This window comes from Mixophyes fleayi, chromosome 4, assembly GCF_038048845.1.
Source record: "Mixophyes fleayi isolate aMixFle1 chromosome 4, aMixFle1.hap1, whole genome shotgun sequence".
Taxonomy (NCBI): Eukaryota; Metazoa; Chordata; class Amphibia; order Anura; family Limnodynastidae; genus Mixophyes; species Mixophyes fleayi.
The window spans coordinates 148110205-148122588 of NC_134405.1; the positions used below are offsets into that span (position 1 = coordinate 148110205).

Below are 12384 nucleotides of genomic sequence, written 5' to 3' on the forward strand. Positions count from 1 at the left end.
TGATACCCTTATCTTTAATTAGAATCTGAAATCTGTATAGTCACAGTAACATAACACAGCATGGGTATGGAGGGTGCATATTTTATAAAATAAAGCAATATAATGCCAGTTATAATAAATGTTGTGTATTTTCCTAATTTTGAACAAATATGCCCATTAACTCCAAGCCATTTGTTATTTTGTTCTCTATAATTCAGACTGAAACAATTAGATTATCAGGTTTAATGAGAATTGGTTCTTATGAACGGCGCAAGTTTCATGGGTCTTTAAAAGTGATAGTACTCTATACACATAAGGAAGATGTATCCTGTTAGTCATGTCTGCAGTAAACCGGTTCTTGATTGCTCATATAAGAAGGAGGCAAAGAGATTAATAAATGCATGATTTCTATTTACGAATTCCTGGTCCTTGTAAGCAGAAACTTTTCAAAGTCAAAATCCTTAAAGAAGCTAAGAGGATAAGAACACATTCATGATAAAGGGGTCTATTTATGGCCTGTTGCATATTGCTCACGTTAATTATCATTTCTTTTTGCAATGATAAGAAATTAATTAACGTGGCAATTTATTCAAATTGATTAGCCGGTATAGCGACTCCGATAGGATCCTGTCCTGGCAAATAATCTATAGGGCGATCACTTTACTTACAGGTTCTTATGGCCTTAAACATTTTGCGATAGGCAGGAGCACAGAGCTTGTTGGGGAGGAATCCCTGTCGTGATGCTCTCACCATAGAATAGAACGGCTAACACCATCTTCAGATGGCGTTCGTTGTCTGGGTGAAGCTCCAAATTTCAGTGCTTGATATGTTAGGCATTTTCGCAGTCCCTATAGACACCTATGGGGATTGCATTTGCCTTCAATAATAAATAGCCTTGCAACTTTAAACCTCTTCGGAGGTTCATAAATAGGTCCCATACTCTGTTAATAGTATTTAACTTGTTGGTGGATCTAATAATGCTTTAATATTACAATGTCTCTTGTTGAACACAGTACTGGTATACAAATGTTTCTGGTAGTTTGTATAGGGGATGAGAAGAGAGCCTCGACCAGCAGAATGGATAGCCTCCCCCCTGACTTTCACCAGGGCATTATCTGCAAACGCAGATTGGTTGAGATCTCAAGTGCTTGATCTCATACCTTTTTAATATCTTGAGTATTTCAAATATGGGCAGTTATTAATGCTATGTGAAAAATTAACAACAAAGGTGACAGCGGTCATCTCTGACATCCATAACTTATACTGGCGTCATGAAATATCACTGCTTGTTTATATTTAATTTCTGTTGCACAGAATCATTTCTGTTTTTAGTGCGTAAATAAAATGGAATTGATTCTGCTCTGAGGTGTGCTTTCATTTACCAGCATTAAAAACTGTCTCCTATGATTTTATAATATGCCCTCCAGTGCCTCGTTTGCCCAGGTTGCTCAGAGCCATCTGTACATTATCTGTGTGTTGTTATAGACCTGTTACTGTAGACATTATTGTTTTGTTTATCTTTCAGTGTTACACATATGGATCTCATCAGCCAAGGCCGATCATCTGATATATAATTGTGTCCTTCCTCTTGAACACAGCTGTAACATGTCAGTATTAACGGACTCTGATATGTAAGCAGTTAACCACTGGAAATATTAACATTTTTCTTAAGGGTTTACATAGTGGACTGTTACATTGTGCACTGCATTGTCAACCATACTTATTTTTCTTTTTTTGCATTATGGCCAAAATCCAGCCCAGTTCAGTGTGTCACGAAGAGTGAGTAAATCACTATTTGACGCACATAAATATGAAAAACTGGAAAATATATATAAACAAAACTTTTTATACTTGACCAAATAGTTCCACAGTGCTCTGTTTCACTTCTTTGCAGTTGGAAGCTTTATTAATGGGAGGTCCCAAAGCGCAGACAGTGCCAACTTGGTAGACTTGCTTATCAATGATTCACTCTAAAATGCATTCTTACATTCATACACATGGGCATGGCCAGAGATGTCATAACAATCAGAGATCTGCAGTCATAACAATCAAAGATCTGCAGTCTGAGCTCTTTGACCTGCACCAGATCCCATCAGGATATTGTGTTAAACATGTGATGGAGGATTTAGCTGTCTATAATGGAGTGGAGTGGCAATACTTTTTAACAGAACTACAGTGATATGTCAGGTTAACTTTGAAAAATGTTGGTCCTGTAAGCTGTCTCTTTACATTGCACACTCCACCAATTTGAGCTGCTTAAGTTGATCTGTTATCTCCATACACCCACATGGCTGTCTTTAGAGCAGAGGCTGCAACCTCTGACAGCACTCATCAGAATTTCCCCCGGTTGGAACAAAATAATTGAATAAACATTTAGGCGCCAAGCAACATGGACTACTTTTATAGCAGGTTATAATTGATATTAGTATTTTAGTATTAGTTTTTTCGGGAGGTTAGGTGTAGCATGCTAAATGAACCCTTGACATTATTTTTATTTACCTTTATCAATTTGTATAATTGAATATTCAATTGCTGATTTATTTATGTATTTTTTAACATGTTTTTCCCCTCTCTCCTCCAGGGTCCAGTTGAACAGTCCAGGTATGATCACCATTGGTCTCAGTACATTAGAATAATTTACTTTCTATTTTTGTCACTAATCCTTTCTTCTCTTTTTCTTAGTAGATCTGTGTAATGTGTGGAAAGGACAGATATTTATCCAGGAGCAACTGGTGTGTGATATTGCATTACAGTCCTCAAGCAATTGCAGCATTCCAGCTCAGCTGTAAGTATTAATACATTCCTTTTTTGTTGGAGTATTTCTGTACTTTTTTACACTACAATGGGTACAATTAAATTACTCATTTACTTGTTAACCCTTTATCATTTGCCCAAGTAGATACAAGTCCTATTATGTTTTGTCTTAGGCTCAAATGAATGTAGATGTACATCCTATCCACTGAGTGCTTTCCTCTTTCCCAGCCAAACTGGAACTGAGGTGTCCCTGCCAGCTTAAGGTTCAAGTACTGATCCATGGCTCCTGGGTACACGATCAGTAAAAAAACACAACGCTCAGTGTGAGTGCTGTCTCTCTAATGTGAACATAGAATCTTGCACTGTGGTTGCTGTGTCATTAGGTGTTGACCAAATCTAGGTCCTCCCTGTACCCCAGGGCATGTCTGTCACCATTCTATCACTATAACAGGTGTTCTGTAAGGTGCTACAGGGAGAGATCTAGATGAGGTCCTACTGCACGCTGGTAAAATGTCTGTCAATCTCCAAACTTTCTCCCCACCATAACACTGTCACCTAATCTGAGTGACACTGACAGTTTTTGTATGGGTGTCGCACAATTAAAAATACATTTTTTCTTTTTCTTCAAGCCCTACTCACCTCAGCTAACTGGGGTCCATCCAGGGCCGGATTAACCCGAAGTCTAACAGGGCTAGAGCCCAGGGGCATCTGGGGGGCCCGTCGGCATTCATAGAGTCGGGGGCGTCCGCCCCCGGCTCAGACTGTTAGCTGGTCAAGGAGATTGGCAGGCAGCTAACAGCAAATGTTATGCTGTTAGCTGCCTGCTGTCACTGTAGTGCTTCCGCGACACGCAGTAAGCTCCTTACTGAGGAGATCTCGTGAGAGTGAGACTGAGTCATAGTCTCACTCTCACAAGATCTTCTCAGTAAGGAGCTTACTGCACGCAGTGAAGAAAGGACGGATCAGGAATAGGAGGTAAGCGCTTGGGGGGGGGAGAGGAGGGACTGGCTGCCTCACAGTACCCTTAGCCCGGGGCCTCCATTCCCTTAATCCGGCCCTGGGTCCATCTAGGAAATATTTTATAGTTTAGTAGATACTTGTCCTCTGTGTATATGCAATGCAGTGCTTTATCCAAATCTAATATAATCAGCAATCTTTGAGCTTTGGGTATATGCTGTGGCACAGGAATTGAGCCCATGACCCTCACATCACTGGCGCCATGGGTTCCATCCATAACAGGACACCATCTGTATAGGTTTCCACCAGGTTCTCTGGTTGCCCTTCACAGTCCAAAATATATATTGGTAGGTTAATTGACTTCAAACAGAATTAACCCTAGTGTGTTAATTTGTGTGGTAGAGAATTTAGAATTTTGGGCCCCTCTCAGGCCGGAACTGATGTTGATGATTACACATCCTATGTATAGCACTGCAAAATATGTTGGGATTATGTAAATAAAGGTTATTAATAATATCTGGGAAGTGACACAGTAATCTTTCACCTTAGGTGTTTATAAAATGCCTTCAGTAAACCAACAGAACACATTTAACATACATTGTATTCAGCGTTACATGTGTGGTGATCTTTTGGCTTTAAAGATCACATCTTTCTGATCCATGATGAAGTCATGGTACTAAAACCTGCATGCCAAAATACAGTTTGACAATTGTCTGTAATATTCACCTGGTATTGACTATTCCAGAATATAATCTAAAATATTGCATTTTACCAATTTTTCAAACCCAAAAACAATTTTATATATTTAGGGAAGGCTTCAGTTATCCATGATGTTCCTCAGAACAGAGATTTGTACAGAAATATCCGCTGATTTTTCCTTGCACTCCATAGAGGTGTGAGGAAAAATGAGCTGAGATTTTACTGTAGTACGGTAAAAACTACCCCCTTAATCTCAATTTTCAGTTAAAAATTATGCTGCTGCTTCAAATAATTATAAAACACAACAAAGGTGTGAATAGTTATTATGAATCACACTTCTAATCACAAGAGATGAATCAATTGGTTGTTTTTTTTTGTCGGTAAAAAGATCCACAATCAAAATTCCAGCAATAAGAAAGTTCTTTGGGATGCTGGAATTTTCTCTCTTGTTGTAAGGATATCCTATGCTTTCACCCATTAGTGCATGTAAAAGATCAAACAGGAACACATCATAGCGCGGACTGTATCTTTTAAATGTACCAAAAATAATCCAAATATGAAAACATCATTATAGTTCTCAATTCAATGTAACATAGATGTCATTCATATATTTTATTTTTTCAAACATTTTTGATGAAGTACGGAAATGTACAGAACACAAATATATATCAAGTATTGATAACCATTTTTAAATATAATTCACATACATGTGCTTATATATTATTATAGTTGTGACAAGAGAAACATAGTAATATTGAGTCTTTTACTAAACTTCATAGGCAACAGTCTAAGTTCGAAAATGCAGAAAGTCCCATCATATTACGGCAATGAGACATTGCAAAGTTAAACTATGGTTATATACGTGTATTATGGTATCCCTAAGGAAGAGAATAATGAAAAGCTCTGCTCTCCCCAACTCGCATATACATAACCTGTGGAAACCTGTGGTGCAGAGAGACCAGAGTGAGAATGAGGAATTACTTTAATCTCCTATATAGAAATTGGGGCATCCTGGAGAAATATTCTGGTTTCATACCAGAGTGTTTGGCAGAAACATTCATGGATTTGTACTTGCAAAGGAATAGGTAAAATGTTGATATAACTTTCCCAAGTTTCAAAGAACTTGCTGGTTAATGTGCCCTCCTGTAAAGACGCCTCTAGCCAGTCCATTTGTCATTCATATATTGAAAATTGAACTCAATATTTATGTAAAAACAATTGGGGGTAAATGTATCAACTTGTGGGTTTGAAAAGTGGAGATGTTGCCTATAGCAACCTATCAGATTCTAGTTATTTTTTAGTACATTCCACAAAATGAAAGCCACAATTTGATTGGTTGCTATATACATCTCCACTTTTCAAACCAATTGGAATCTTGCAACTTGATACATTTACCTCTTGGTCTTTAATACCAGCAATAAAATTGGATAAAACCATACAAAAAAACAAGTATTCAGATTTCTATGCAGTCTTCGATCACTATGTGGATGTACTCTTATCCCACTGGATAAAACAGGCATGTAGATAAAGCAGGTCTCTGCAGTTTGAAAAAGCAGGATGCCAGCAATCCCTCTCCACACTCCTGAGAGTCTCTGGGGGTAATGTCACAATGGTATCGAAATCCAACACTGCCACCAACGCGTTTTGATATTATAACAATCTTTCTCAATGTGTGGCGGAGCTCTAAAAAGTTCTGTTTTTTAAATTTCTAAAAGCCAATCCCATGACCTCTCCACATACGTATGTGATTAGTTAATCAACATTGCTAGAGTGACAATTTATTTGCTTCATTTAATTATTTTTTAAACCCTTCTCCAGGCCAGAGAAGCTAGAAATAAAAGAAGTAATCAGACTGTCTGAACTAAGAAAAGAATTGCCAGAACACCTATTCCAGAAGGCTGATTTCACAGGTCAAGAAGGTAAGCATTATCCACCAGTTATTGTGAGTGACATGTTTACTAGAATAAGAAAGACCTCATGGACCTGATTTAGAGTAGGGTAATTTTGTGGCACCAACATACATAAAATTGTGGCTACAAAATTGACTTATTGTGTAAGTATGCAGCTGCATCAGTATATGCTCTATGTATGTCTTAAGCAGGCCACAGTGTAGATGCACCAGCTATCATAATCAACTTTTAGGAAATGGAGAGGGGAATATTTTATATATTTACATTTTTTAAACCAGTAATACATGTGCTGGTGGTCATCCTCAACATGTGGCTTTACATCTTAGCTCTGAGAGCCACAAGTTTTATGTCTCCTAAGAGGCCTATGTTTAGATAAAATCTCCAGGTGGTGTCACTTATATGTGCCCATTTCTTCTACTGTGAATAAGCTTTCACGACCCCGATTCAACTCTGCAGCCGTTTGCAAGAGCAACTAACACTCAACTCAAAATTGTCCATAGGTTTACTGTGCATGTGCCATAAATCTGGCCTCATGAGTGGTTTTCTTAATTTACAGTTTTAAATCAATATTAAAAGTTAAAGGAGAAGTATCTTTGTTGGACACTTTTTTTTCCCAGTGGAAATTAGCTCTATTTAAGGATTTCTTACAACATGCTAAATGTAATAAATCCAAATATATTTTGAAGATTTTTCAGATGTTTAAACTGATTTTCTCAGTATAATAATTTATGCTTTTTTTCTTTGTATCCTATTCATATCACTTTTCCATTTTTCTCTTGAGGACAACAGTACATGTTTTTACATCTTAAGGCTGCATTTCAAGAGGGGGAATTCAATTCCCCCCAGTGTATCGCCGCGCTAAACCTATTACCGTAAATTTAACCCGGCTTTCTGCTCACAGCTCCTTGAGCCGGCGTTGAAACTACTGTAATAATGGTATTTAAGCACACTATTTGCGCAGGCTGCGTTACTTTTTACAGTCATGCAGCCAGTTGAATCCCCCCCCCCCCCCCCCAAAATGTTTTATTAAATTTAGCAACACACTCCATTTTTGTGTCACACATACAATTAACTACATCATTATTGACACTGCAAAGCTATTGTAATTTAGTAAAGTTCAACAAATAATCTTTCATATTTATCACAACCTATTTTTAGTTATTTTGCTTTTTTGTTTTGATTTTTTTTTATTTATTTTTTTAATAAAACTCATGAAAATATCAGAGAATTATTATTATTTTCTTCTCACTCGTTTAACTCAAGAAAAGAAAAGCCATACAAATTGTTTCACCTCAATACAGTGGGCTTTACAAGCAGGTGACATATAACAAACTGTAGAAACTTGTCATCTAGTCGGTTGCTGCATAATATCTACTTTCTCTTCAGTACGCTGTGAAAGTGTCTATTACAATCTCTACCCAGCAATAATCTCAAATGTTATTGGATTGGAGCTTGACAAGTTGCTGAAGTGGTTGAAAGATCAGGACTTGGTAAGAACAGCTTTGTAGAAATTTTCATTCCTTGTTCGCTAAATGGCTTTCTCCCACGTTAGCATTTTATATAGTGGGGGTGCATGTGGTCCCTGCAATATAATCTTCCATTAAAATAGCAGAAGACCAAAGACAATATGCTAATTGTGTGGTGTTTTATTTTTTTTCTGATGAGTAGGAGTGAACCACATATTGTATCTGCTACCTCCATAAGGCTCAGTCAACCATTTCTGTTTTCGATGCAGTTTTCCCATTTACAGATGGAGTGATCAGTTATCCAAAACTGGTCTCATTTATTTCTGATGCCATTGCTAGACTGTTTTCCTAGTGTAAGTTGGCTAAAAAGAACCTGAACTTCTGGAGATATCTGGTCATTTTAGAAATAAATTAGGAGTAGCAGTGTGTAATTAACATTGCAATGACCATCATAAATTTAAATATATGAAGGTGAATACACTTTAAAAGATGCTTTTTATAAGTTTCCATTTTGTCAAATTGCTTTTAAATGCACATAAAATAAAGCTACTCATTTCTCCTAGCTAATTGAAACCTCTGTTCTCAGAGATTCACACATCGAAAATTAAAGTGTGGTGTGAGCGTTACACATATTACTTGTCCTGGTACTGCTAAAGTCAATCATTGTTGTTCTTAGCATGTTGAATTAGCTGCAAGTATAATGGGAGATTTAGTTTTCTCCATTTGTATTTCCTGCTCTCTGGAAATGTTCACGGTTCAAACACATCTATCAGTCAGTACTGTTGACAATCGTATATCGCATTCCTTTTACATGCAAGACAATCTATATATAAATTTCAAACATGAAGGGACATTTACATTCAGTTTTCTAAAAAGATATGCTTCAAAGTATTTTTAGACTTTAAAGGAGAAGAACATGCACAACTGTAAGTGAAAATGTTGGCCATAATCTTTAAAGTTGTTCTATTCTTTCTTGGATTGTTAGTCTACTAACCCCTTTTCAATTTGACAGCTGCTCACTGATATTTCTTACAAAGTAAAAGGAGACCTAGCCCCAAAACTGGACCTTTCCAAAACATAGAATTGAATTTCATCCCAGCTTACAGTACATGAAGACATTAAAGCAACAGGTTTTTTTTTTACAAATGAATTGCCATTTTGACTCCTTACTTTGTGAATATTATTAGTTCTTAGTTCATGCAAGTAGTACACTACAGGAACTCTGCCTAGCCCCTTATTTGCACCTATGACTATAGTTAAGAGACTTGGATGTTTCAGACAGGCAAGTGCAATATCCATAAAGATCTGTGTAATAGACCTAAAAAAATATTGATAATAGATAGGGAGTTATTTGTGTTTAAGAGAAACTATAGCAAGTTTGAGAGATTCATGACATTATCGGTAAACAATGTTTTCTTACCTTAAGCTAGGAGAAGCACAGACTTGCTTGTGTGATCACGTTTCTATTTAGGAAATTTATGGATGAACTTCTATACATCTTTGCTTTTAGCTTCTTTGCTGTTATCTATCTATTAATTATTGAAGACGTGAAGCAAAATAGACAAAGCTCTGGTTTCCTGCACCTCACACAATAAAATAATTTGTGTGAGTAATGCCGTCCAACAGATGTAAAGTTTTACTTCCACTTTCATTTTACAGAGAAATAGAAAGCTAGTGTTACAGTGAAGATCATCTAAGTGCCTTGCTGTGTTCAATTACCTACATAATTAGGAAGGAGACATTTGTTTATTTTAAAGATCTTAAGTTTAATTATATAAAAAGGGAAACAATAGAGCTCATTTGTTGATTGTAAAGCCAGCTTGCATACCAGTGAATTCTTTATCTTGAACTGCCCCATTTTAAACCATTAAGTATGATTGTAAAACAAACAGGTTAAGTACAGGAACACTTACTCGATTATGTAATAAACCCCCCCATATCATTGACTATTAATGTTATCTTTTATTTTTTGGTTTTTTTTTTTGTTGCCTATTTAAATGTAATTGATGCAGTGATGGGGAAAGCCCTTTACTTTCCTCCTATACAGCACCAACCCCTTAAACAAGCCTTATAGGAGGAGTTTTCAGTCATCCTTGAAGATGTTGCAGGCTAATTAGGGGAAAAATCACCAATGTGTCTTTTTACACTTAATGTAAAAAAATAATAATAATAAAAAATATATAGTTCCTTTTAAGTCTGTATAAGAAAGGACAGATGATTAGAAACAGTCCGATACTGTGTAATAGTTTGCATACACCAATCCATAATGTCTGCATTAAGAGACTAGTTTTCTAAAGATGAATTGGAATGGGAAATAACAAAATAAGAATTGGACAGTGATGTATTTCCTAACCCTAACCCACCCAGCTATCCTGACCTGGGAGGTCCCGGCGGGACGTAGACAGTGGAGTGGGTTTGTGAGACGGAATTAGCTGTTCCTTGGAGCATGGTGGGGGTGTTGTGTTTTCCCCCATCCTCTCAGTCTGCTGTTTTCATCATTGGACCCTCCCACACACACACAATCTTTGCTCCCTGGACTTATCTGTGGTTCGTGTGGATCCTTGGCCGCCTATGGGGAAGAAGATTTTGTAGCATTGCCAGTACTCTCTTACCAGCCACTACAGTGTCCTACATTAGGAGGATGGAGTGGCTGCTAGCACCCATAGTTTTTGCTTCACAACCGGAATGTACCATATTGCTTTCCTAAACAAGTGTTAGCTGAACATCGACTTTATGAATTCAAGAATGGCAGCCTTGATGTGAAAAATGGGCCTAAGGAAGCGCAAGTATTCAAATGGCGTCCCATGGAGACTTCACTTGGATAGTCAATACCCACGTGACACATACCAAAAGATAACCGTAGCATCCCTATGGTCACTGTCTTCAGTGCTGAAGGGTCCTGTGCATACTACGCCTTGCTTCTGCAGTATTCTTCCAGCCACCAGACTTAATTAAGCATGCCACAGCAGTATGTACGGCAGCCATTCATCGGTTCAGCCTTTCCAGTGGACACAATGGTTATGGTCAGCGAGGACTGACCAAATCCCCAACTCTATTTGCTGAAATACTGGAAAAAACAGTGGGATCCAGGTACATACATCTCCTGTTGGGAGAAGTCTGGCCAGAAGTGGTCTTCATGGAAGAATTGCGGCCAAAAAGCCAACCTTCAATGTTGAAACAAGGCCAAGCTACTCAACTATGCATGAAAACATATGAATTGGGGTGCAGAAAAATGGCAGCAGGATTTGGTCAGGATTAATGGTATCTTCAATGCTGAGATATACAGGCAGGTACTTATACATTATGCAGTACCATCAGAGAGGCGTCTGATTGGCTGCAAACTTATTCTACAGCAGGGCAAGGACCCCAAACATGCAGCCAATGTCATCGGAAACTATCTTCATCGTAAAGAAGAGCAAGAAGTCCTAGAGGTGAGGCTATAACCCCCACAGAGCCCTGAACTCGGCAAGGATATATATATATATATATATATATATATATATATATATATATATATTTATTATTATAGTGTGTAACTGTGTGATATCTCACCCCTGTACTCTTCTCCTGTCATGTAGTAGATAGTAGAGTACTTTGGTTTCTGCATTGAATTGGTAACTGTCCCATACATGCATTTAACAGGGGTGTATATACTGTCAAAACATTATTTATTACAGACTGGTCTACAGTGTCTCACATTTGCTTACAGTCTTGCATTATGTCAGAAAGAGGGACCAGTTCCACGTCCAAGGCTGCCATGATGTTTTTCACCTGTTCCAGGTGTCAATCAAAATTGCCTGGTGGACGATCAGATCTGGGGGGGGTTTGTGCACTGTCTGTTAGTTTTAGGACCTGAGTCGGCGCTTGTCTGGGGGCACAGCTGTTTATGGTGGAGCCGGTTTATGACCAGAAACTAGCGCAGTACATTGCAATCCAGACAATCCACGTTTGGGGATGGTAGGTACTCATATCTTTTACTTCCTCTTTTTTTGGGTACGCACTCCTCAGATGCTCTTCCATGTGGACAGACATATCAGTTGCTGTCTGACACCTCAAGGGTCTCCCAGGAATCCACCTGGATGATAAATTTGGAATAGGTCGGTCCAGCGATTGACAAGGGTGTGTTCTTTCCTTGAAAACAATGTTACGAACCTCTCCCGGGGGGTAGACAGCATAAACGCCTAAGTTACCCCTTTTCCTAGGATTTGGGAGATTCTGATACAGATACATCTATACAGGAGGATGGAGAAGTTCAAAACGAGTCTGATAATGAGGATTTGTAAAGTTTGGGAGGAGGATTCCTACGGTAGACAGGGAATTGAAGACCTGATCTTGGCTGTAAGATGGTTTTCCAACATCTCAGAAGTTGAACAAGCGCCTCCTCAGGTGTCCATGTTCAAAAGGAATTAGAAAAGAGCAGTGTTTTCCCTCCTTTTCCCCAGTTGTTGGAAATTTGGGGGAAGCCAGGCTGTAACTAGACAGTAAATTTCAGATACCCAGACTGTATCGCCTTTACTATCTTTTTCCAGACTCAGAGGTGGCGTCTTGGGAGACTCAACCGAGTGTGGATGCTCCCGTTACACATTTGGCAAAGTCCACTGTTATTCCCCTGCCTAGTG

The 12384-nt window shown here is 38.2% G+C and overlaps 1 protein-coding gene across 8 annotated transcripts in view; it reads left to right on the top strand.

Annotated features, from left to right (window-relative positions):
* The window catches only part of TASOR2 (transcription activation suppressor family member 2), a 79014-nt gene that overhangs the window by 11107 nt on the left and 55523 nt on the right, over positions 1–12384 (top strand). For 5 of the 8 annotated variants that reach the window (XM_075208570.1, XM_075208573.1, XM_075208569.1 and 2 more), the window contains exons 3-7: positions 1505–1610; positions 2561–2580; positions 2662–2764; positions 6208–6308; positions 7686–7789. In XM_075208570.1, coding sequence (XP_075064671.1) covers positions 1585–1610; positions 2561–2580; positions 2662–2764; positions 6208–6308; positions 7686–7789 — 354 coding nt within the window. In that variant the 5' untranslated portion in view covers positions 1505–1584. The remainder of the gene's footprint in view (positions 1–1504; positions 1611–2560; positions 2581–2661; positions 2765–6207; positions 6309–7685; positions 7790–12384) is intronic. The other 3 variants (XM_075208568.1, XM_075208571.1, XM_075208572.1) reach the window with 3 other exon arrangements.